This window comes from Tiliqua scincoides, chromosome 6, assembly GCF_035046505.1.
Source record: "Tiliqua scincoides isolate rTilSci1 chromosome 6, rTilSci1.hap2, whole genome shotgun sequence".
NCBI lineage: Eukaryota > Metazoa > Chordata > Lepidosauria > Squamata > Scincidae > Tiliqua > Tiliqua scincoides.
This window is the reverse complement of record NC_089826.1, coordinates 9,122,724-9,149,203: the sequence shown is the minus strand read 5'-3', so window position 1 is coordinate 9,149,203 and position 26,480 is coordinate 9,122,724. Positions and strand designations below refer to the sequence as shown.

The 26,480-nt window shown below is 42.8% G+C and overlaps 1 protein-coding gene and 1 pseudogene across 1 annotated transcript in view; both read left to right on the top strand.

Annotated features, from left to right (window-relative positions):
• Positions 1-23,249, top strand: part of ANTXR2 (ANTXR cell adhesion molecule 2) — a 147,271-nt gene extending 124,022 nt beyond the window's left edge. The window contains exon 17 of the mRNA XM_066632532.1: positions 19,845-23,249. Within this exon, the coding sequence (XP_066488629.1) occupies positions 19,845-19,883 (39 nt within the window). The 3' untranslated portion in view covers positions 19,884-23,249. The remainder of the gene's footprint in view (positions 1-19,844) is intronic.
• LOC136656453 (5S ribosomal RNA) lies at positions 5,714-5,833 on the top strand (annotated as a pseudogene).
• Positions 23,250-26,480: the final 3,231 nt, after the last annotated feature.

Genomic DNA, 26,480 nt, shown 5'->3' with positions numbered 1-26,480 from the left:
ACCCAAATATGGGTTCTTGCATTCTGATCATGGTATTTTTTCCCCTTCAAATAATGCCTTGTGTCCATTACTTACTCATTTCCCAGCCACAGAAGGATTCCTGTAAGTAATTCCCATATATGACTGCTGTTGTGATTGGAAAATGCAATATAACTTGCTCCAAGATAGCTTAGTGTTTTAGAGAGAGCCTTTGATTTAGACTTGGGAGAATTGCAAGTTCACCTGTGTATGAGAGAATGAGAGATACCCCTTTAAGTTGGACTCTTAAGCACCTCAATCTTTGCCATCATGACAGCTTGCTATAGGAGAGAGCTGGTGGTCTACTGTCTGCTGTGCCATCTCTGCTGATGGTCAGATGGTGGTATTGTGAAATGAGGACTCAGCAGAGTTCTGGTCATGCAGTGGATCTAACAGCACTCCACCAGGAAAGCTTTTAGCTCTTGACTGATGTCATTCTTTATAGGACTACTGTGTCTAAGGAGGGGGTGAGATATCGCCAAGATATTTCTATGGCAATATCGCAAGGACCACTCAGGGTACAGTGTTTTGAAAACACCATCTTAATGCGGAAAAATATTATAAATAGGTTCAAAGACCACACTAAAGCCTGGATAAATGGAAACTGTGCTGCAAGAGTGAGCAAAAGTAAGCAAGAGTAATTTGAAGGACTGTAGATGTGATAATTGATCTCCAACGTCTTGTCTAGTTTGGTTCTCAGTCATGAAACTTTTTCTTGGGGGGGGGGTGCATTAATTAGCTGAAATTCTAACGTCTTTGTGATGAACACTCCAGTCAGGAGTGCCATTTTTGGTCCAGTATTGCAGGGGTGGGCAAACTTTCAGCTTTAGGGATCCTGGACTTTTAAGAAGTGTGTGAGAGAATTTCAGCAGGTGCAGCTTGTCATCTTGCATGATGACAAGCTCTTCTATACAACTGTTAAAGGTCCAGGATCCCTAAAGTTGAAAGTTTGCCCACTCCTGCAGAATTGCACCACAAGCAAACCTAAGCGGGAGGCATGCTGAAATCTGGATTGCACCCATGGACGGAGATGGTCCCGTTCCTGTTTTTTGCTCCCCCAAAAAACAGGCACCCAACTATGATCAGGTTGTGTGGATCGGACCAATCTGCACATTTGCAGTGCTACAAAAAAAAAGGGGGGGGGAAATAAAAACAAACTCCACTGTAATTAAAACAGCCTTGGAGCTAAGAGCAGCTTAGCTGACAAGAAGTGAATGCTTGCAAGAGGTCCTGCCGTGCAACGTGCCGATTTGCGCAGCAGGAGTGGTGCTTGCAAAGGCAAATGTGGACATGTGAACAGTGTGAAGCAGATGTCACTCCTGGGGACGAAGATGGAAGGGTCCAGGGATCAGGCATGATGTATAAATCATGAGCTATTTTCCTCTCCGACGCAAGGTCATCAGTTCAGAGCACACAGTGGTGGCTTTATTATTGCAACTTTGTCAGAATTCCAGCTGAACGTCTTGCCTTGCCAGGAGGCGCACTTGCGAGGTTGTCCTGATTTCAGAGAGGCAAGGAAAGAGGAAGAGATGGACTTGCAAGAGGCAGAAGCAGCCGTGTCACATTCTAGCACCATCTTACCCAACTTCAGCATTGGTCCCCATCATAGAACCAAGTTATTGATTTAGAGCCTAGGCATGTCTACTCGGAAGTAAGTCGCATCATCATCAGTGGAGCTTACTGCCAGGAAAGTGTGGATAGGATTGCAGGCTTGTTTTGCTGTAAACAGCTTTGTGGGCTATTTTTTTTGTTGATAAGTATCAATAATAATAGAAATTATTATTATTATTATGAATAATAATGTCATTTTCACTGATATTATTTTAGCGCAGAAGCCATAATACATTGGCCCCAGGAAAAACTGATTTATAATTGTCGAGTGAAAAAATTATTTTTATTTAAGAGAAAACACCTTAACAGAAGGGTTTAAAAAAAAATAAATTGGGGGGCAGGAAGAGACATCAGTCCTCCTCTCCCTGCTCTCTGGTAACACCTAATAAAAGAAATTTAGACTGCTTTCAGTAGATCCCCACTGCAGGAGAGCGCAGGGGGAGGCATGCTGGGGGGGAAGGAGGGAGAGGGAGGGAGGTGGGATCGATGGAGCGGCGCTCCACCAGATCCTGAACCTTCGCGTAAGGCTCAGCGCCTGACACGAAGGCTCTTACCTCACCGCCAACCTTATGGTTGGTGATGGATTGAGTAGCCCCATTGCAGGGCTATTCCCTTTACCCAGGGGAAGGGAACGAAAGTCCCCTTCTCCCAAGGTGCCGCCCACTGGAGTTCAGGATTGGGCTCGTAGTTTTCAGCAGTTCATCTAGTCCAGGGAGAACTACGTAGCAGGAATCCTTGAGCATTCCTTGGACATGCATTGGGGGCCCTTACTAACAAAATCAGTGATGGTGATGAAGCTTCCCGGAAAGACAGCTCGTCTGTTGCTATGAATCGTTCCTTGCCAAATTCAGCCATAGCATTGGGTGTGTTCTAGAGCACACTCTCAGTTCATAGAGGGTGACAGAAAAACCCAAGAGACTTTGTCCTTACGTTCGAGTGTTTAGCCAAAGCATATCCCAGACTCCTCCGCAGTGCACTAGGGTTCCTTGGCAGAGATGTTTATGTGGAAGTGGGCCCTGAAGATAGAAGGTGTGAAAAAACTACCAGCTTACACAACGTTATTCCTTCCTCTTGCTTTACTAGGCAAAATGGGTTCATTCCAAGACATCTGGCTTCAAAGGGATGCAGTTGATTCCCATCATAGTTAGAACATGGCCTGGAGGGAGCAGGCCACAAGTCCATCTTGTCCTGTGTCCTAGGTCCAGCAGTAGTTTGCCAGATGCCTCTGGGAAGGTGCAAGGAAGTCAGAAAGGCCAAAGCCCTCTGCTTTGTGTCTCTGTCCTCTTATATTGAAGGGCATTCCACCCTTAAACATGGAGGTTCCTTTTAGCTATCATGGCTAATAGCTGCTGATCGACCTACCTTCCATGAATTTGTCTAACCCCGTATGTTACACTGACACTTTTTGCTACAGTATTAAGAATATTTTGCCTGGGAATCAAGACTTGCTTTTTGTTTTTCCCATATGCTCTGTGTTAAACATATGCTATGTAGTATATTTAAAACTAGCAGCTCATAAAAAAAAAAACACCCTACCATCAAAATATGTTTTCCTCTTTATTGAAAGCTGCCATGTCCTCATCCGCTTAGGCACACACAAAAAAAGGAAACTTGACAAGAATTTAGAATGTAAAAAGAACAACTTTTAATAGCAACCGAGAAAGTGAAATCTTCCAGAGTGATACTAACTTGTACGAATGCTTAATCATGTAGTGAACGGTTAAGCTGTTCAGTTTGCATGTCAATATGGTCGCCATCTCACCATGTAAAAGAGCCTGACTTGCTCTTGTGCTTGAAATCAGGACAGGGCTTCCTCTCCTGCCAGGAACTCTGGGTGCTTTAGGATGTGTAGCCAGGGCCAGTGCGCCTGTCAAACCTGTAGCCATTGTTCATAAGCCATCCAAGCACTGGACAGGAGGGATCAGCCCCAGACTCTCCAGTAGCCCAGAACAGTGGTGGACTTGCTTACACGATGTGTCGAGGTGCCTGCAATACTTACTCTGCTACCCCCCCGTAACTATGCTACTGGTTCAGATCTCAGGAAAGAATCCAATGAGAGCCTGGGGAGAAAGGAAGGTGATTCAGGGGGAAAATGGAGTGAGCCCTGTGGGTAGTTGGGCTGGTTACTGCCACCTGCCACAACCAGTTTTGCACCTGTGTGGTTTGACTGAAAGATCACTGAATACACTTAGCAGCCATAATCTGAGGTCTGTGGGTACTTGGGCAGTCAAGCTATCAAAGCTTTGCATCTAAACAACGTCCCTCCATCCCTGCTCCAAATGCATTATGCAAATGAAGCAGATCTGCATATATTAACCTTGCATAATCTAACTGTTTCCAGTTTAGATGATTTTTCTTTACAAGGATTTGGGAAAGCAGAGGGCAAGGAGAGCGAGGCCAAGACTGGAGTTGGTATATAGATGAGAAGAATGATCCTTTCTAGCAGTGGTTAATGGAGGAGGAATAGGGAGCTGTCCAGCGCATTCCTAAAGACAGCGCCACCACCAGGTGCAGTAGTGCCAGTGCAGCGACTGCTACATCCTACGGCCCAATGGCAGCCACCAGATGTCTCCTCAGACGTTTCCCTGAGGGAAAGCCCCAAGTCCTACAAAGGGGCTTCTCAAGTCTGCGGTGGCTATTTTGCCAGTGCAGAGTTGAGAGACCAGGACTCCACCAGTCCTGTCCCTTCCACCCTGGTTCCTCCCCCCGTCTCCAAGCGGCGCTAGGCTCGGTGCCTTATAGCACATTTGCGTCACCCAGCACCAGCGGTACGCTCATACCAGCTCCGCTGAAGAGCTCAGGATTGGGCTCATGAACCCTGTTCCATTATCAACGCTACAAACACTGCTGAGGGCTTGGAGGGGCTCATCCACCTGTTTCTACAGTGCAGCCAAAGGGCCCTGTTTTCAAAGCTGGTTCCCTAAACACCTGTTGGAGAATGAACTTTGCTGACTGAGGCAATCCTGGCTCTGCTGGAGAACTGCAGTGGCATGCATCTAAAACACCGGACCCTTGACAATATCCGAACATGCATTTGAACGCTGAAACATGAAGGTTCTTTGTCAGGGGTTGTCATCCGAAGGCGAAGAGAGCACATTTAGCTGTCATGTCCAATCTATCCTCCAGCCGTCCACCCTGTTAAGATCACAGGTTGGTGTGATGGGTCAGCTCAGTTGTTTCAGTGGCATTGTGCTGTGTCCACAGTTGTAACTGACAAGGTGCTGAGATGACTCTTTTTCCTAAAGCAAAAAAAAAAAAAAAGGCCATGCCAGAAGCTAGATGTAAAGAGCGAGAGATTGCGTATCACCTTATATGCTGCCTCAGGAATTTGGAGCGGGGGGAGGCATAGCCTCTTTCTTCATTGACCTCTTTTTGCTGGGAGGGCAACTTGTATTCTTTCATTGGGGGTCCTGCAGCGATGGTGGGTGCTGAAATTTATTGATTGATTTACCCAGCTCTTTCATGGAGACTCAGAATGGCTTCCAGCAAGTATTGCAGAATGCAGATATTTCATTTTGGGTGTGAGTGGATTATTTGAGATCCTTCAGCTGATTTTTCAGTGAGCTCTTAGCTCTAGTTGCTGAGCAAGAAGACACTCGGTGAAGTGTTCTTGGCCTGAATCAGCATGCTCTCTTTCGTTCCATGTATTCGTTCCATGTGTGACCCTGCCTTGTCCCTTGATTGGAATCTACAAACTGTGGATCCCTTGTTCACAGGGCAAGTTCCTGTCCCCCAAAGATTCAGATTCATGATGTGCTATTCTAAAGGTCACATTTTCACAGGGCAATGATGACACCCATCCCTCTTTGTCTCTGGGTTGGCTACTGTGAGTCCAAGTGCAGGTCCGCCTGGCTGTGCTGCTCATGCCAACTCCTTGTATTGACACAGAGCCTAGTTATGAATGCTGGTGTAGTGATGTGGCTAAGAGACTGAACTGCAAATTAGAAAGGCCCTAGTTCAGACCTTGCACCTGCCATTAACTCATTAGGAGCCTAAACCTCTGCTCCTCACTTGCCTCGCAGTACAGCAGCACCAAAACGGCCACTGCTGTATCCTGTGAGGCAGGAGAAGTTGCCAGAGGTCTCCTAGCAGCAACTGTTACCCTGCACATACCCAATCTCATCTGATCTTGGAAGCTAAGCAGGGTCAGGCCTGGTTAGTACTTGGATGGGAGACCGCCTGGGAATACCGGGTGCTGTAGGCTTATACCATAGTCTTTCGAGACTGAAGGTTGCCAACCATCTCCCTATACCGTACACTATCTCCCGATCTTGTCTGATCTCGGAAGCTAAGCAGGGTCAGGCCTGGTTAGTACTTGGATGGGAGACCGCCTGGGAATACCGGGTGCTGTAGGCTTATACCATCGTCTTTCGAGACCGAAGGTTTCCAACCAACCTTGGGGCAAGGAAACATTGGCTCCCTCACCCTGGTAGTGCCTCTACAGCCCTGATGGGTCCACTTGGATCTGCCCCAGCTCAAGGAGGCCCATGTCAGGATACAAAGTAGGATTCGGTGGCAGCCTCTGCTGCCATCCCCACCCCGCTCCTGGGCCCAATCTGCCCTTCGGCTCTCCCTCCAGTTTTGCCCAGTGTTCCTCTCCCTGCTTGCGCAGAGGCCCAGCACCCACCCATGCTGTCCTCTTTGCTGGCATCTCCCTCATTCTGGCTGCCACAACATGCCTTGCGGCACATTTGCAAGAGCACGTGAGCGAGTGGCGCTGCCCGGTCAGAAGATCTGACAGTAGGTTGCTTTAGGTGAGCCACTCTGCCTCAGCCCTGATCTGTGATCTGGCGGTGATAATAGTTACTTCCTTTCAGGGAGGTTGTAGGGATTCCATCAAGTTAATAAATGCGAAGCACTTTACATACATGAAAGCGCAACATGATTGTTAAATTAATCTCAGTGGATTCTCTTTTATGCGAGAGCCGTCGCCCAAAGTCCCATGTCTATGCACATACTTAGGGCTTCTTAGACCAGGTTCAGGTGCTTCCTGGACTTGTGCTGCAACTTGTGTAGAGGAGGAACAGGTGCAAGTCCTCACTCGCTTCCATGCACATAGACGAGGTAATACGTGGCACTAATGCTCACCCTGAAGGCTCCTGTGCCATAAGAATATAATTTGCATGATCTTCCTCACCTCTTCTGAGGATAGTGCCCACCTATTCTGAAAACACCTGCCATCCATCACTAAGGATAAATACAGTACTGAAGGGGGATTGTTTGTGAATCTGAATATTGGAAGAGGAAGTGTTGAATCTTCAGCACATATTTTTTTTTGTTACCAGCCAAAAAAAAAAAGCCCTGATCTTGGCTAATGAAGTTTAAAAGCAGCTTGGCACTGAGATTCTTTTTGGAGAGGCTCCACAGTCATTCAGTTGAGAACGCCTCAGAATCCAGCTAGTGGGTAGCACAGCAAGGGTTGGTGAAGTGACAGCTGGATGACAGTGGCATCTAGAGGGCTGTTATATGTCGAATGTGTACAAGGGTCTGCATTGCTGTCTCCTCCTCTGCAGAGCAATCCAGCTCTCGGCTATTTCAAGTATCCTGCAGCCCTTATGCCACAGGGTTTATCAATCACTCTCTTAACAAGGGATGATAATGCTGAAATCCAAGGCTCTTTATATCCTTGTCCTTCCTGTTACAGTATTTAACAATCACATGAACAGCAATATTCTTCCCTGTTATTTTTCTTCCTAGTATCATAACTTGTTGTTTTTATTTTTAATCAAAACAATAGTTTAAATACTGCTATGAAACTGCACACATATTGAACTGCTGTGCTCTAAAAGACAGAATTGTCTGTTTCTTAAGGAGATATCAGGTCTGAGCACTGGCCAGGAATAGTTTGAAGAGTAAACAATTATTTTTAAGACTGTTTTATTTTATTATTTGGTTGTGAAGAAGTGTTAGCAATTAGGCAACTTGATGGTGGTTTTGTTTTTGCACAAAAATCCTGTTTTTCCTGTGCAATTATAACGCAGGAATTCTTGTTTATAGTTTTATTAATCTTTTAGCATTTATATAGTATTTTTTGTTCCTGAGTATTCAAAGTACTTCGTGTTCATTGGATTAACAACCATTAAAAATTGGCAGCATGACAGAGATCTTTACAATCCCCCCCCCCCGTTTCATTGATATACATTCATTCCCCTTTGAAATCATGCCATGAATAACCCCACACAATTGGAGGGGTGTGCAAGTGAGTGAAATGGACCAAAAATGGCTCAATATTATCCCCATATAGTTGTAATTCTTGTTATCACTACTGAAGAATGCAGCTGCAGATAACCAGCCTGAACTCTAGAGGGAGACTAACTGAACTCCCTCTAAGTTAAGAGGAAGATAATATTCAGTTTATCTGTCTATAATGAAGTGCAGTCTGCTTGCCTACAATCACGATCTTCAGTTAAGCAAAAAAGTTGCTTTGATAAAGCAAGAATCACACGTGCTTCCAGGGCAACCACACAGAAGCTAATGTATTGTAACGAATATTGTAACGAATTGTGGGGCTGCTATTTTCATAGGGTTCCCTCATATCCATAATTGCCATATCCGTGGGGCCACGGAACAGAACCTCCATGGATATGGGGGGGACGCCAGTATCGTTCTTACTATTAATATTGGCATTATTATTCCGATGGTAATCACTGTTACCGCTGCTGAATTTCACATTTTATTCATTTATTTGTATTTTCACATCCGACCATTCGATGCAAAATATTTCCAGGGTGACTTACAGTAATAAAACCTAAAAGCAACAATCAACAAAAGCAGCAATAAAAATATAGAAACAACAAATGATTAAAACAGCAGCCCTTAATACACTTTCTCTTGCACAGATTTAAAAGCCTAGGGCAGTGTTATTCAAACTGTGTGGCGCGGCTCTTTAGGGAGGCGCCAGGAACTGAAAGGGGAGGCGCGGGATGTCCTCTCACAACGATACAGTCACACCCCTGGGCAGAATACGAGCCCGTCTTTTGCCCGTCGTCTGTGCTTTTTTTTAAAGCAGAAGAAACGGGAGTTGCTCAGCTGCGAGAGTGGCTGCTGCCGCCCCGCCCTCTTCTCCCTCCACTCCGAGGCTGCCGCCTTCTGTGTTCCCTGCATGTTGTTTCCAAAGCTCTTAGACTCCAACCCTCATCTGGCAAGTACCGAACATGCTCAGCGTGCAGTCCTTAACTCTCGCTGATCCTTGTCGGGTTGGTTCCTAGTTCCCAGCCTGGGATCGCTTCTCATCAAAGTGAAATCTCTCTTTTCAACCCCCTCCCTCTTCCACTTCCCCCTTTCAATCTCCAAACCTTCCCGCTTTACTCCCCCTCCCCAAATAAAACGCTTCCTATATTACCAGTCACCAGAGGTCTTAAAGTTGTTTCCATGCAGTTGGCAAAGGGGGCGGGGGAGAGAGAGAAGCACACACTTTACTTGGCCAGGAGCAGGAAAAGGGTACTGTTTTTAAAGTGATTTATTAATCTTGTTGTTTGACTGAAGAGGAGAGGCTGTATTTTTAAAGTGATGAATCTTGCTATTTGAAGGGAATGCTTATCAGCCATTGATGAAGTGATTGCCAGCCCAATCCTGTCCACACTTTCCTGGGAGTAAGCCCCATTGATTCTAATGGGACTTACTTCTGAGTAGACATGCATAGGCTTGAGCTGTGCATCTCCTAGTATAGGCGACAAATCAGACTCCTAATCAAACCCGTATCAGCTCTGCTATATTTTCATAGTCTATTTTTGTTTTCCCCACCAGCTGCTGAAAAAATTTAATGTTATTAAATTAATAAAGGGTTCAATCCTATCCAAGGAGAATGGGAGAAATGACTAGTTGGATTGGGGTCCACAGGGGTGTGTGTGTGTAATGTTGGTCAGACCGGTTGTTGACAAAGTTCATTTGATAAAACAATTCTATTGGTATGCTTACAAAGTTTAAAAAAATGAGTCCTCCTGGACCAGACAAAATCTACCTACTCCGGCATCCGGTCTCCAACAGTGATCAGCAGCTGATCATTTATAAAGCATGTATATTGCTGTGTATGCATATTGCTGTGTATATTGCTGTGTGGACCTCAACAAGTGGGAAACCCTGGCCTCTGAGCGGCCTGCTTGGAGGCAGGCTGTGCAGCATGGCCTTTCCCAGTTTGAAGAGACACTTGGCCAACAGTCTGAGGCTAAGAGGCAAAGAAGGAAGGCCCATAGCCAGGGAGACAGAGCAGGGACAGACTGCACTTGCTCCCGGTGTGGAAGGGATTGTCACTCCTGGATTGGCCTTTTCAGCCACACTAGACACTGTGCCAGAACCACCTTTCAGAGCGCGATACCATAGTCTTTCGAGACTGAAGGTTGCCAATACAATACAAAATTAATAATATATTTTTAAGATCTGCATTTAATTAATGTTATGATTAATATAATTAATATTAATATAGTTAATGTATATTTAATATTATATTATTATGTTAACTATATTAATATTAATATAGTTAATATTTCTGACCACTTCCTGTTCAATGATGTCACTTCCAGCCCTCAGGAACATGATGGGGAGTCATGGCCAACAGCCACGGGGGTCAAGGGAGCCACTGGCCGGAAAGGTTTGAGTACCACTGGCCTAGGGACTTAAAAACATCTTTGCCTGACACTGAAAAGACAGTAAAGTCGACAATAGGTGAGCCTGACTAGGAAGAGAATTTCGTAAATGAGGGACCACAACCAAGAAGGTCCTTTCTTCTGTTGCCTTCTCATCTCAGACAGCAGGGGTATTCAGAGGAAGGCTTCTGAAGGTGAGCCTTTAGGTCCTGATCCTGTGATAGACATAGAAATAAAATCGACCCTGTACAAAGGGCTGGCAGCCTACAACAAATATGCAGAATGAGAGGGCTTTACAATACAGGCAAGTCTGTGCAAGTAAGATACATTTTCATCAATACTCGAAATGACTAACCAATTCTAGCCATACATGTAAAACAAAGCAGTTTATTAAAGTTCTCTGATTAGTGCATGTAGGCCATACATCTAGTTTTTATTCTCACCCTTCCTTATAGCTGTGGATCATTTGGAGAGCAAATGTAAAGAGCCTCTCATTTTAAATATTCCAATTTCATTTTTAATTGTCTCTCCAGTGTGGCGAGAGCTTGGCAAAGGATGTAACTTCTGTGGGTCATTATGCATTGCCTTGTGTTTCTCAACAGGCCTGGCATTCACAAGGTTAAATCACCAATAAACATGTACTTGAGGGCTTTATGCTCGGTGGCAACAGGGTTGATACGTCCATATGTCCAGTTACAAAATAAGCACTATTAGCGGGATAAAAAAGCTGCCCTTAATAGCATTTTCTAAAAGTAGCCTGTGAACTAAAAACATTGGCGGTAATATTCTGTTGATTCTCTTGGGCCAGTTCCGGCAGAACATGTTGCTCATTTCAGCATGTGGGGAATGCTGAAATCACTTATAACAGCCTTCTTTTCTTGGGATTATTCTGCCAGGACAGATGCTGTACCCCACAAACATTCCCTAGCTCCTGTATGCAAGTATGTCAGCTTTGATCAGATATGTCCAAATGTTTGCATATTGAAACTTAATCAAGGAATTCTCCACCTGGATTTTTTTTAATAGGTAAAATTATTTATTTTATTATTTATTCACAGCTTTTTTGCCCCACCTTTTTCCCCCGAGGGGACCCTAGTATTACAAAAATACTAGAAAAGATGGTTTTATTGTGTTCTGTAGTTAGATCATGACTGTAAACACAAGAAAAGGAGAGGTTGCTATCATTTGCTTTTATCACCTTGAAATTTATTTGCTTTGCATCAAAGGGACTAGGGATGAATCAAATATTCAGTGATTTTGATTTCTGGTGAGAAAATCTGTGCTTTCATTGTGCAGAAATGTTCAGTTCAAAATTAACCAAAAGTTTTAGATGGTCAAGATTTAAAAACACAGTGTATATAGTTTGTTGCATAGAACAGCCATTTTCAACCACTGTTCTGGAGCACAGTTGCAGTTCCCTTGTTCACCTCCAAGATCTAGGGGAGCGTGACAACAATGTACTGGTGTTTCTGGAGCAAAATACTGTATGGGACCCCTTGGTAAGCACTGGGTTTCCAGCAATGGAACCCCCACAGATACTGAGGGTCACCCTGTCTTGGCCTTTTTGCTCAAGAGAAAGAGAAAGTAACCATTTAAGTTTGGGTGCAAAGTTGTGCAGACTGTTAGTTTTTACAAATCCCCTTCCAAAGCAAATATATCAATACACACACCCCCCGATGTGTGTGTATGGGGTGGAGAGAGAATGTATTTGAACTAAATTGCAGGTGTCAGTTGATATTTATGAGGTGAGCCCAGTATTATAACAGTTACAGGGAGAAATACATCCTGTGCAGAGAACCAGCAAAGGCCCATGGAAATGTTAATTTCTGTAGAATGTTAACGCCTCGTGGCCTGGAAATGACACTTGCTTCAGTTCAGGAGTGGGTTGCTGTTGTCAGTTTCTAAATGCTAAATGTAACACATTTTGGGGGAAATGCTGGCTACTAAATTTTAAGAACAGTTTTTACTAGATTCCATGTTATGCTATCATCACCTTGTGCTTTCCTGCTCTCTTGTCCAAAAAGGAGTGAGCCTTTTCCTTCCAGCAAGAAGGCACCTTCTGCCATTCAGCAATGTTGGAGGGCGCAAGAGCAATGCTTGCAAACTATGTATACTGCTTTAGGGGTTCTGCAGTGCACAGGGTGGGTTTGTACCCTTAATGCATATCTATAGTGCAAACTTATACTGGTTTTATATAACTAGGTACTGTGATTTGGCAGGATACTTAAAGAGGCCAACTACCTACCTACCGACACACTCATCACAAACACACACACACACACACACACACACACATGCAAGGGCCAAACCCATTGCATGTTCCTTCCTCCTCCATGTGACTCAGGGGCGCCCAAAGCCCGGCCCTGGAGCCACTTTTGGCCCTTGAGGACTCCCAATGCGGCCCTCAGGGAGACCCCAGTCTCCAATGAGCCTCTGGCCCTCTGGAAACTTGCTGGAGCCTGCACTGGCCCGACGCAACTGCTCTTAGCGTGAGGGCAACTGTTTGACCTTTTGCATGAGCTGTGGAATGAGGGCTCCCTCCACAGCTAGCTGTTTCACATCTGTGATACAGTAGCGGCAGCAAAGGCCAGCCTTGCTTTGTGCAAGGCCTTTTATGGGCCTTGAGCCTATAGCAAGACCTTCATTCATTCATATAAGTTCATCTTTAATATATTCATTTATGTAAACTTATGTAAATTTATTCAAATTTTAAATGTAAATTAATTCTTTTTTTTCCCTTGCCCCCGACACAGTGTCAGAGAGATGATGTGGCCCTCCTGCCAAAAACTTTGGACACCCCTGATGTGACTGAAAGCTTCCGTATTCACTTTTGAACACATTGCAGCTTCCAGTTATCTCCAAACACAGGGGACTGTGGTTTGTTTGAAATGTGATTACTAACAAACCAGCCAGCACCAGGAACTAACCATAAGCACACTATAGTTCCCCAAATTTGGGTGTCATCAGGAGCTGCACTTTGCTCTAAAGTGAAATAAAAGCTTTCAATCATCTCCAGTCATGCTCAGAGGGGAGAGCACATGAATCTTAGGATCAGTTCCCATTGGCTCTGTTTGTTCTGAAAATGGCAAACAATACTTTGTTATTAGATATGCAAGCAGGCAAAGTGTGGTGTAGTCAACCTGTAGCTTTTCATCGCTTTGCTGTGAGACATGTTGCATTTGGCTCTTGGCACTGGATTTACCTGTTGAAGGGATGCTTTCCTCTAAGCGAGGGACATGTGCAATGGAAGCAGGGGGCACAGTTAGATTTGCCACTGAATTTCACCTGAAGAGAAGTTCGAGCTGAATTTGGAGGCTCCTGCCTGAGCAAAACATCAGGGCAATCTTGAGGGATGCTAGGAGACTTTCAACAAGACTAGCAAACTTTCCCAGATTCTCATGGCCTCATGTGGCCCAGAAATTTCTCCTTATTGTCATGTCAAGCAAATTTTGAGATTCTTCCTCAATTAACTTATCTGAGCAATTTCAACTTAAGCTCACATATTCTCAGTAAACCTTGTAAAATGTCTTGGGGGGGGGGGAGTTCACACATCCCTTGCAAAAACTAAACTAGAGAATATCATACAAGGTTTCATGCAATTGAAGGACACTTTCACACCTCTGAAATTCTTCTTTAGTTCTTGTGTCACAAGCAACCTGTGTGATGCATGTTCACACAGGGAAATTTTGTCTTGGAAACATCCTTCTCCTGGCTTTTAGTAAGAGCCCCCAACAGAAACCTGAGTGCTTTCTTTCTGTCTTTCAAATGATGGTAATGGATAATATTCCTTTTTAAGCTTGTGCCTGCTCACAGAAAAATGTGCACCTTCCAAATCATCTGAATATAATAGCCACATTTGTGGAGGTTGTCACTCAAATTTAAAAAGGCTTTCTTGCAACAGAGACCGTGTTCACAATAATTTCAGTGCTATCTACAGCAGTAGTTCTCAAACCTTTTAGGGACATACTTTTTAGAATGACAATCTATCGGCAACCACTGGAAGTGATGTCATTAACATGGAAGTGGCATCATGGCTGGAAGTAATATAATCCATTTAGGCTTCAAACCTAAGCTGTGATCAGCCAAAGGTCCTATTACCCAGTGCATTCGTGCTGATAATTTGCATCGCTCAGAATTCAAACATTCCAGCTCGGAAGTCAAAGCAGAACTGAATTCTGAAGTCAAAGCAGAATCAATTCAGAGAGATCCAATGCATGCCCGGTTAAATCCAAAAAGTCACACAGGAGCATTTCTCTTATGGAGAACGACTTTTAACAAAATTTGTTGTGCAACCTAATCTGCATGCAGAACTCCAAAAGGATCTGAGAACGTTTAAGGCTTGGAGAGAACATCAGGTGATGTGTTCTTTAAATTCTCTGTCTCACCTAGTCTCTGTTAGCCTTCTAAAACATTTAGAAGTTTCTGATCCTTAAACCCACATCCTAATTCCCTGAAATGTATTTGGGCCATCAGATCTATCCTGATCTCTCATGAGATAATCATGGGATGCTTGCATAACTCATGTTTTAATTACTGTAGCCCTAAGACACTAATTTAGTTCAATTTTATTCCGACTACATGTTGGTATTGTTAAGGTTTATGACCCAGTGATTTACAAGGCATGATACATCTGAATTCAAATTGGATGTATTGATTGTTTAATTGACTACGAGGGCATGAATGTAACATTAAGTCACCACAGTGACTGTGGAAATATGGCTGAGAAGATAACCCAGGCTTCACATGTTTTTCCATTGAGTTCATTTGGAAGGAATCTGCATCAAGAAATTATATCCTGTTCCAAAATGGAAGCAAGAACTTGTCTAAACCATTGTAATAAGTGGCCATGTCAGTGAACTGAACCCAAGATGTATATGCAGTATCCTTAGGCAAATTTCTCAGTTTGCTTCCTGCTGACCCTGATGCTGTCTTCTTGGCTTAGGTCCTTTGAAAAAAAATTTCAAAGGCAGCATCCCTGCTGTTGTCACTGCTCTTCCTATAGGAGAAACACTATGCTCCTTCCTGTCTCCCCTCAGCTATACCCCTGTTCTTAAGCACTAAATAGGGTATTCTCTATCAGAATCTATCTATCACTATCGTACACCTCCGTTTTGCTCAAACCATCCAAATGACTTCAGAGGGGAGGGAGAGTGACAGTTGGCATGGTGCATTGAGGCCCCTGCAAAACTTAGTGCTTTGCACCCTCTCTAGCTATGCCACTGTTCTCTATCAAGTATTGCATACCAAAAACAGGAGAGCAGCAAATGACTATCTCTCTGCGAGCACTAAATGGCAAATGTTCATTATGAGATTTGCCTTTCATTATGTATGTGATTCCAGAATCTAGAGCAATGTATTCTAGGTAAGATTTGGGGTAACAGTTTCAGTACTGGAAGTTGCTTTGGCTTCATATAGGAACTGTTAACTGTGCCCTCTGCATGTACACATTATAGAGCTGCACACCCTGTCGCATTCTATTACCTACACAGGAAACTTGTGTTGTTGTTTTTTTACTCTACTGGCATGGAGTCTTTGTTGTTACATTAGTGGTGATACAACATCGCTGACCTTCAAAGTTAATTAGCACTTTCAGTGTGTTTCCCAGTATTCTGGTTTCCAGCGCGCAGTTCATGAAGATTGTCTCCATATATGTACATTTTGGTAAACGGCAAATGCTTCTCTTGCCATGGATAACCCTGTCTGCTCGCCTGGTAGCTTGATATAGTGGACACTGTGAAATTTATGGAGACCAGGGAAAGAGGAGCTATAGCTCAATTGTTAAAAAGCACACGTTTTGCACTCACAAGGTTCCAGGTTCACTTCTCTGATTTCTCTTAAAGCGCATCAGGTTGCATGTCTGGGAGAACCCTTCGCTTGAGACCTTGAAGACTGCTGGTAGTCAACATAGACACTCCTGGGCTGGATGTTTTAATGGACTGATGTAGTATAAGACAGCTTTGTATGTTGGTAGAGGTACACATCAACTGCTTAGCTTCAGATAGTATGTATGCATTACAGAATACCTCAGAATATTCAGAATCTCAGAATCTATGTATTCTCAGTGTATGGCTGCATTAGGATTTGTTTAGGATGATATTAAATGAGTTCACAACAAGCTATAAAGTCATACCTTCCATAAAACAAGATAGCTGCACTGAAAGCAATCTCCGCAACTTAAAATCTCCTTCAGTATTAAGAGACCTGGGAGACTAAAAAGACCTTCGCCTGGCACCTAAAGGATGTCAGCATAGGCACCATGCAAGCTTCCCTGGGGGTAGGCATTTTAAAGAGGTAGGGTACCACAACCAAGTAGTCCCTCTCCCTATTTGCTACCTGCCTCCTCTTAGGCATTAGTGGCACAACCTCTGTGCACATGATCTTGGTGCACAGAACACATTTGCTCCAAAGGGGAGGGGGGGTGCTTGCACGCCCCTGTGAGGCTCCCTGCAAAACCCAGTGTTTTGCACCCCATCTATCTATCCCACTGGGCTAGTGCAGGTACAGACATTCCTTCAGGTACCCAGTTCTCAACCTTTAAAAGTTCAGAGTGCCCCTTCATACTGGAGGCTTAGAGCAGTGCTCTTCCTGTAAACTTCCTTCCACATGCCCCCCTCCCCCTTTAGAAATAATGTGTCTTGATTTTTCTGCTCCCTTTCTTAGTTCACAGTCCATGTTAAAGTTTATGAAGATAAGATGTTTGTGAAGCGCTTGAAATACTCGAATACATTCTATAAATGCTAAGTTGTATTGCTTTTCAGTGTTATTATTCACAATAGTTCAGGCATCTATTCTACAGTATATTGTATTGGCAACCTTCAGTCTCGAAAGACTATGGTATCGCGCTCTGAAAGGTGGTTCTGGCACAGCGTCTAGTGTGGCTGAAAAGGCCAATCCGGGAGTGACAATCCCTTCCACACCGGGAGCAAGTGCAGTCTGTCCCTGGTCTGTCTCCCTGGCTATGGGCCTTCCTTCTTTGCCTCTTAGCCTCAGACTGTTGGCAAAGTGTCTCTTCCAACTGGGAAAGGCCATGCTGCACAGCCTGCCTCCAAGCAGGCCGCTCAGAGGCCAGGGTTTCCCACTTGTTGAGGTCCATCCCTAAGGCCTTCAGATCCCTCTTGCAGATGTCCTTGTATCGCAGCTGTGGTCTACCTGTAGGGCATTCATAAGCTACCTCTGAGATTGTCAGCATTCACATGTGATGTGGGGTTCCAATAAACGACTGACATTTGGTTACTGTCTACAATCACACGTGAATGCTGGCAATCTCAGATGCATTCTATGACTGTCTAAAATAGATGCAAGTACATCCTCGCTTTTGTGACATACACAAGTGAATACTGACAATCATATTTTAGATGACTGTCAACATTCACTGAAGTATCTTTGAGCTTTTTAGCCGTGACAGAATTCTGAAGATTGTCAACATTCTCATGTAAATGTCGACTGTCACCCAATTTCAGACTCTCACTGTAATGTGGGCACATCAGAGTTTTTAGAACTCAGTGAGAGTTTTCTTCACTCTTTCTCGATTTCACTTGGCTTGCAATCTATTCAAAATCAAGCTTCAGATTAATTTAGGTTGTTTGACTTTCAGTAAATATGAATCAAGCATATGTGGATTCCTGTTTGAATATTCATGAGTTGCAGTGGCTACATTGGATGTGCTAATTTGAAGAGCCCTACTCATTTCTGCTCAGTGTTGTAATCGGTATCTCCCAATTAATGTGTGAAAATGGAACGGGGCATTTCCATCAGTACACTAGAGTTTTCCACTGTGGAAATCAGACACACGTAGATATTCTGTATGACAGCCCTAGTAGACACAAGGATGACTTCTGCCAATCTAATGGCTTCTGGTGCATTCTCTGATGGACTGTATCTCTGAGTTGCCAAGGCATGCTTTCACTTCATACTCCAGTACACTCATATGGGTTCAACTTCTCTTTTGTTTTGCTTCTGTTGGTAGGTATCTTCAGTACTGAGACTAACAAAAACTGGGGTACCAATAACTAGTTTAGACTGGCCCAAGACCTTGAGGAAACTCAATGGGATTTTGACTTTTTTCCCCCCCTCTTTGAACAGTAGGCACCCATGCCATCTGAGTTAATGATTTTGGACAGCCAACTGGTTTCAGGGTGGTTTGCTCAATGGCTTGGGGGGTGTTTGAAAATGTAAGCCCCAAACCCCCTTGGCTTCATGTAACTAATTCTACCATAACCATTGCTACCACTGAGCTTACTACGCTCTCCCCCAAAATAATGCTATACACTGCTAGGGTCAGTTGCTGGTAATCTTTTAGAGGTAAGGTAGAGCAATAGATCTGCTTTGTCTGTTGCCATGGGATATTCTGAGTTTTCATACACAGGATCAGGTCACATCAAATTGTACATGCAAAAGGCATCTGACTTCTGTCTGTGTGAAAGGGAAAAGTGTCTACATCTTTGCATTCACCCGAGATATTTTTTCTTTAAAAAAAGTAACAAAGAAAATTGGGTTCTATTTTTTAATGTTTCATTCATTGACAGTGACCCAAAATTGTCAAGGCTTAGGGCAATGGTTTCTGAATAACAAAGCTGTAAGGAGAATGCAGCCATTCTATTAGCTGTAGGTTGGCAATAGCCATGTTCTTGAAAATGATGTGCAAATTATGTTAATTGCATGCAACTAATATATGTAAATCAGCTATATTCCTCCAGCACATGATAAAACATACTCAGTGTGGCCCTCGCTCCTGAGCAAGCTGCTCATCCCCTTGATTTTAATCAAGGCCTTCTGCTGGTGATGGTGTAAATCATGATTACGTTAATCTATCCACCATGGAAGATGGATTAAAAGAGCAGCATACAGTTGGTTTGCTGTAGTGGAAATCTATTAGGGTTTCTATCAGTATATGTGGTGGGAAAGATTCTAGTTAAGTTCCAGAAGAACTGCCATGTTAGCCTGTTGGCGCACAAACTCTAAAGGTTGCTGTGACAGCATAAAGATTGGCACATATTGGCTTAGCATGAGCTTTTGAAGACAGGAGCTTGCTGCTTCTGATTCACAAAGCTACTTAACTGTAGAACCAGTTGTGTTATTCCATGTGTGTGAAAGAAAACTTGCACGGTGTGTTTTCACTGAATAATGCTGATATTGACCATGGTTGTAGGGCTGTCATCTGAGCTACTTTCTTTTCAATCTTTGAAACCAAATCACAGCACGCTGTGCCTGCATAAATCAAAGCACATGTCCTGGACCTCACAACACAGGTCTTGGTCAGTGTTCCATGGTTAATCTTTCGGTTGGCTCATGGGAAAACCTCAACTGAGAAGACGTGTTCATGCACTTGGCAACTTGCCATTAAGAGACCAGGAAATTAGGCTTCTGTAAAGACAACGAAACTACCAACCATTTCTTCCCGTGGAATGGAATTTTCCACTCTATGATCTTACAAGTCAGTGTTAGAAGTGTGTGGAGAAAATTTATTACTCACCTTAGATATTTTAACATGTTTCTCATTGTAAAAGGATAGTTACTCCCATAGATGTGGCCTATGGGACTTCAGCCATTACCTAGATATTTTTTATTATGTATTTATTACAATCACACACAGTAACAATTACATTTTTTCTTTTGTTTTTCGTTTCTCTCTAGGGCCGATGCATGAACTTCACCCGAGTACCATCTCAATAAAGGAAAGCCAAAGATTGAGAGGCCATCACTGTTGTATGGTAACCAAAGGAAGACAATGAAGCACTATACCAACATCCTTAGAATGACTTCAGCTGGGAGGTTTGCTCCATTGTTTCCACCAGAAACCACCCACTCTGCTTCACTAAGCTCTTGTGTCCGCCACATTCTTTTAAGCTTGTTACCTCATGCAGTATTCATTACGATTTGCAACGGTGACGTCAAGAACATTGGTTTTGCATGCTTGGGTTCTCCCCAAACGTCCAGTATAGAAATTGCAAGCAAATCACCAAAGACTCTGGCTTTTGTTGTAGTAGACAAACTGTACGTCCTCAAGCCTTTCTGTGCCTTTATCAGGAGCTATATTGTCTCTCGGTTGTGAAGACGGCACTTGTTATTTCAATAGGGAAATATTAGCCACGGGCAGAAGAGCGAAATTCCCACCAGGCTCGGAAAAATGTAAGAGTTCGTTGCCTCACAGCGATGTCATATCACTAAATCCGTTTGAGTCGTCGTCCCCCCCCACATTGGAGTGTGCCTTACGGGAACCTTCTGACTGAAAATCTTGTCACTCTAATGCTGAGCAGTGCACATGCATGACAAAATATAGACATGGTGCCTGAAGGTATTGGTGGAAAGCAGGACTTTGCCCTTTAGTTTCTGAAGACACCTTTCTTTCATCTGTACCCAGGACAGGAAGAAAAATTAATAGAGCGTTATTCTACAGGAAGACAGCCTGTAACCAGAGATCTTGAGCAGAGATTGAGGGACTGATGCTTCAAGGCCTTGGCACTGTGGCTGATATATTCTCCCCTTTTCTACACCCGGCGCTCAGCAGCGCATAAAAACATTATCCTTTGTAAACATACCTAGTAATTCTAGGCTTGTGTACGAGGAGGAGAAGAATGGGGAAAAAAAACCAGTTGCCACAAGCTGGTATCTCAGGGTTCCTGTCCCTTCCCCCACCCAAATCTCCAAGGGCTCTTCAGCGTCACAAGCCAGCAACTCTCTTTGCATGAGAATTTCAAAGTTTAATTAATATAATTAAAGGCAACAGCAAGCAGCAGCCTGTGAAGGTTTTGCTCATCTTTTTTATGCCTTTTGACATTGAATGACCTATTACTGTATGCGCATTACTCAGTTTTTGAGGGGGTACCATGCCTTGGTGGAGATTCAACACCGGGGCCACAACAACAACAACAACAAAAAATGAGACAGAGCAAGACCGCCTTTCTTCAATTTATAAATTAAATGTACCAAAGTGCCGGCCATTGGAAAACATTGACAAACTATGTATTATAATATATTATTTTTTTTAGAAAAACCAGCGTTGTGTCACGTCGGCGGTGCCAAATTATGTTAGCGTGAGTGGAAGCACTGTGGGGGAGGAAGGAGGCAGCAGCTGAAGAAAAAGGCTCAAATGATCCAGTCACTTTCGATACTGTACTTCAGATGCAAAATGGATATTCGAGTCGAAACCTGACAACGTGCGCCTGCTTTGATGGGAACTGGTATAGACAATGACCAGTGGCTGGGTCAGTGGGATGTCTCTCTGCGAGCAGGGAGGCTTATCAAATGACACTAAAAATAAGTTCAACAACCATCACGTTTGAGGGGAAAAGGCGAACATTTCACATTTGGTGGGCATGCATGTGCGCAAGGCGGGGAGAAAGCGAAGGGATGCGCGCTGGTCTAATTAACCTCTTTGTTGCTTTTCATTGAAATCATAAGGGGCGCACAATAATTTTCTTGGTTGATGGCCAAATTTGCAGCTCTTCCCAAAAGAAGTATTCCACCACAACATAGTCTCTTAGATCTGTTATGGGCTTGAGATGATTTACACCACCATTTGCGTTGCCAATGCACCGTGAGTGCCCATGAATAAAATCCTTTACCAACGGTTCTGTGACAGTCACTTCTCGCCCTTTTATTTAAAACCGTCTTTCCAGAGCAGATGTATCCTTTGACTGTGGCTGCAGTCTTCTCCAGCTGCTGGCTTCAACCAATAGACCCACCTTCCCATGTCATCACATGAGTTTCAAGAAAGCATGTCACAGGCTCGTTCGGGGGATTTACACTTGTACAATTATTTAAATTTGTCAGACTGTACACATATAATGTTCAACATTAGCAGGGGAAATGAAACCACAAAGTGTGCCACAACAGCTTTCCAGTGGGAATGGAATTTTAAGCTTTACGATCAAATTTGCAGATCTTTTGGACAGGGATAAGAGTAAAATATTGTGGTCAATTTTATGTCAAAATACCCATTTTATGCATGAACTTCCTCCACAAGCAAATACTTAGTTTGCATCAAATCCCTGATTAAGTCTGTGTGGAAATCCTTGTTTCCTCCACTGATGGGAGAAACCAAATCCTGGCCATGGTTGAGTTTGCTACTCTTCGTGAACCTGCATAAATGGCACTACAGATTTGGGTCAAGATATTGAATCATTCAGTATGGAATTTGAAATTGACAGAAACATCTCACATGTGATGAAATCACACATTTGAACTGAAATGTTTAGAAAAAGAGATCATTTAAGATTGCATAGCTTTTCCTTTAAGCAAAACCAAACCAAAAATGCTACATAGAAAGCTTGTGTTGAAGGAGATTCCAAAAATAGAATATTTAAGAGGAAGACATTGCAAATGTATCTGTGGCATTCGAAAGGATTATATTCTAAACTGATCTAAAGTTCCATGTGAATAATTTCTCTTTGCAAGAAGTAAAATACTGAAAGGTGATTATTTATCATAATAGCCCTTTATGCAGAACAACAACAAAGATTTCTCAGAGAGTAGCACTCCATTCTGTCTTTTTTTTTTTTTTTTTTGGCCTTCCATTTTTCATTTTCAACATAAATTTTAAGTGGTAAATAATTGCTCAAATAATATATTTAGTAATATATTTAGTAATATTGACAGAAATAAGGTATAATATCTGTTTGGAAGACCTCGTTTAAATAATAGTATGACCACGTTTTCAAATTCATGTCCTGCGAGCTTCTAAATATGCATTAAATATAATTTATTAAATGCCTTAAAGTTAGATGTTTAAGTAATTATAAAAGTCATCTCTACTACTAGCTGAATGTATCAGGGAAAAATACCATGGGATCATAATACTGGTGTGAAAATGGACCAGGCCTGTACCATCGGAAGTTCAAGTGGAAACCACTATTTAAGAAAATGCACATTATTATTATTATTATTTAAATAAATTTCTAAAGCGAGAAGAGGATCACTGGAGGTGACCGAGTTCCTAGGAGCACTAAGAGGTGCTTCAGCACTTTGTAAATTATTTTGTATAATTTTATATTGTATTTTGTAAAAGCTCTGAACAGGTGGCTAAAACTACAAACCAAACTGTGTTCGTCTTCACACTGAAATTCCCAAATTATGTTACGGATTGTCCTACGCAAAATAAATAGTTGTATGCAAAAAATATTCTGCATTATAGAGTGAAGTTTTAAAAAAAAATCCCATTAGAATTCCACTTTACATATAAACCTGGGAACATAGCAATTACAATGGAATGATCACTATTTATTATGCTTCAGTTTTGTTGCAAGTAATAAAATATTAGCTTGTCAACTGTACACCAAAGCATATTTTAATATTGTTTTATCTAAATTGCTTTCATGTTCATACGAATTGTGAGAAGTGCTTAATTCTATTTAATACTTGAGGTTTTGGTCACAACAACAGGGGTTTGTTCACAAAGAGTGTGCGTGCGTGTGTGTGCGTGTGTGTGTAAAGGAAGACCGAGTGGAAGAGTAACAGTGCAATCCTAGGAAAGTCTACTCAGATGTAAACCCCATTGAGTTCAATGAGTCTTATTCCCAGGTACATGTGTATAAGGTTGCAGTTTGAGTGGTGTTTTTTATTTTTTTTTATCATCTCGGAGAACCCAGAATGCAAAAAGAATAATCTTATGGAAATCAAGTGTATTTTGCAATAGACACGCTAGAGTACATATCATGGGTACAATCTAGGGTATTTTAAACACTGAAAGTTCCACTGATTTTAATGGAAGATATTTAAGCATGTAGTTCAGGTTCCCTATGGGGCTTAAGCGTGTTTAATTTTGGCTAGCTCATGCCCATAATCCTTGAAAGAGAATCTGACGCTGTTGTGCTGAATCAATTGGTGTGATATTCTTTGTAAGACAAGTTTCACCAAAAGTGGACCATCCTGCCCTTCTTAACTCTAAGCACTAGCAATAACCTCTCTTTGTAGTTCCTGAGTAGCTTTGGCCCCATTCAGTGAGCTGTATGATGAGGTGTAATTGCTTGATTGTGACTCTGTGGTTCCTGCTTCCAAGAAATTCCCTTTCGTAGTACTTCTGCAAACACAAAAACAACCATTTTTTCCATCCTTAATTTGCAGGGCAGCTGATCCTTTGCCATAAGAGTTGGAGCCCTAAGCTAGGACAAGGGACCCCCCTCCCACTGGCACAGAGAACACTAGGCTTGGTCTTCAGTTTTGTACTGCAGAGTACAGATTTGGGTTCTAAACTCTCTGCTGTTTTCCTTTTCAAAGCACAAAATAATGTCAGTACACTACAAATGGCATATTCTGGGGGAGAGGAATTGCAAAATATTACACATGGAAATAATGTTAATCATAATAACGGCATGCCAAAGGGAACTGAAATAAAATGTTAGATAGAAATTCAAGGGGGATTTATTAGCAAAGAATAACCAGCTATGCTGGCTGCATTGGCAAAAACGTGTCCATTTCAGGTATCCCATGTCAAATTTCTATTTAATCATTCTGATAATATAATAATTAATTGGAGCAAATCTGAGATAAAAGGAATCATTGTTTTGTAATCATGTTTTGGCTTCTTTTTGAATTATAATTACCTAAACATAAGCCCAAGGGAATGAAGGAACATGTTCTACCATTATAATGCCCAAACACTCTGTTCCTCATCAATTCTAGCACACCCATTCAATCTTCTTCAAACTTGGCACAGAGGATCTGTGCAAGAGCCTCCATCACCCTACCAAAATTTGTGCAAAACCATTGAGAAATATGGGAGTTACAGCATTAAAATTCTTATACAGTTTGGTAGCCATGAACTCGCATTAACCAGAGTTGAGTTAAAACTGCAGCTTGTCCTTTGAGGTTTATCTTTTGGGATCTTTCTTATTTCAAAAAATTCAAAATTTTCTGAATTTTCTTGTCATTTTGAAGAATATCTGTCAAATCGGGTTTTTAAAATTAGCTTGTAATTTTCTGCTGCCCCCATTAGGAGCATGTGTGAGTACCATGGCGTTGATTCTGCTGGTCGTTTTGAGCCATGTTCTTGCTCTCCGTAAATGTGGCTGCTGCCAGAGTTAATTAAATGTTTTAGTCATAAAAATCACCATCATTGACCAAATTTCCTGAAAATTCCTACAGTTAAGCCATTTCTATCCAATGTTGCATATATGCAACAGGGATCAAATGTGTACACCTGTGGGCTGGGCATAAATGGGTTAAACTAGAGGTTGGAATCCCTGCCTTCTCCAAATATGGCCCCAGGCTGTTAATGGTTAATGTTAATGGTTAATGGTCCAGCCAATTATATCCTCCTCCTTGGAGCAGCAACCAGCCTCCCAGACCATTTAGGACTTGGGCCCATCATGGGAGGGGAAAGACACAATCTGGGCTGGAGCTCAGGCTCCAGGCTCCATTTCACCTCAGCCTGAGGAACCAGATGCATGAGACGCCTCACTTCCCACATACACCATTGCAGGTGCAGTGCTTTGCTGCACTCCCCATTGGGGGCACAGTGAAGCAGGCTGCATGAAGAGAAAGCACTGCCCTGACTCACGCTGCTTTCCTTGGGGGCAAGTGGGCTAAAGTTCAGCAAGGAGGCTGCAGCCAAAGGAGGACATCCTGAGCATCTGTGCCCAGGGCACCCCAGCACTGGCCTCCCATTTCACTTTGGTTTTGGCTGGGTCAAGATCCCATTTCAAGTCCTCTTTCCCCAGGGATGGTCACCTGGCACTTACACCATTATGTCTGAGCTGCAATGCAATGACCTCTTTATTCTCCAAGTCTTTCTTGTTTTACTGTAAACTGCCTTGTGTCTTGAAAAAAAGAACAAGCAACTTTAATATATCTTAAATGAATCATTGTGATGGGTTTCCCAGAGAAGGTCTAGGCCAGTGATTTTCAGTCAGTGTTCAGCAGCACATTGGTGTGCCACGAAAGGTCTGCAGGTGGGCCATGGTTCACAGTGGTTGAAAACCACTGAAAAAGACTTCTGGGAACTGCAGCTCTGTTTCTAGGGCAACTGTCTGTAGTAATGAATTGTTTGTGCTGCTTCTTCTGCCACCATTACTACAGTCAGTTGCCCTAGAAACAGAACCATAGAACCCAGAAGTGTCTCCCAGAAGTCAGAAGTGACAAGAGGTGAAGACCATAGAGAATGCCAAAGAGATCAGTGTGCCATGAAAAGATAAACATTGAAATTCGTAGGTCTAGGCTTCGTTCTGCTCCCGTTTCTATGTAATTTGTTGTGTGACTTTTTTTGGCAGGGCAAATAACTCAGAAATTTGACCATTGCACTCTTTTCAAGTGCAAGTCTGTGTATTTCAGCCA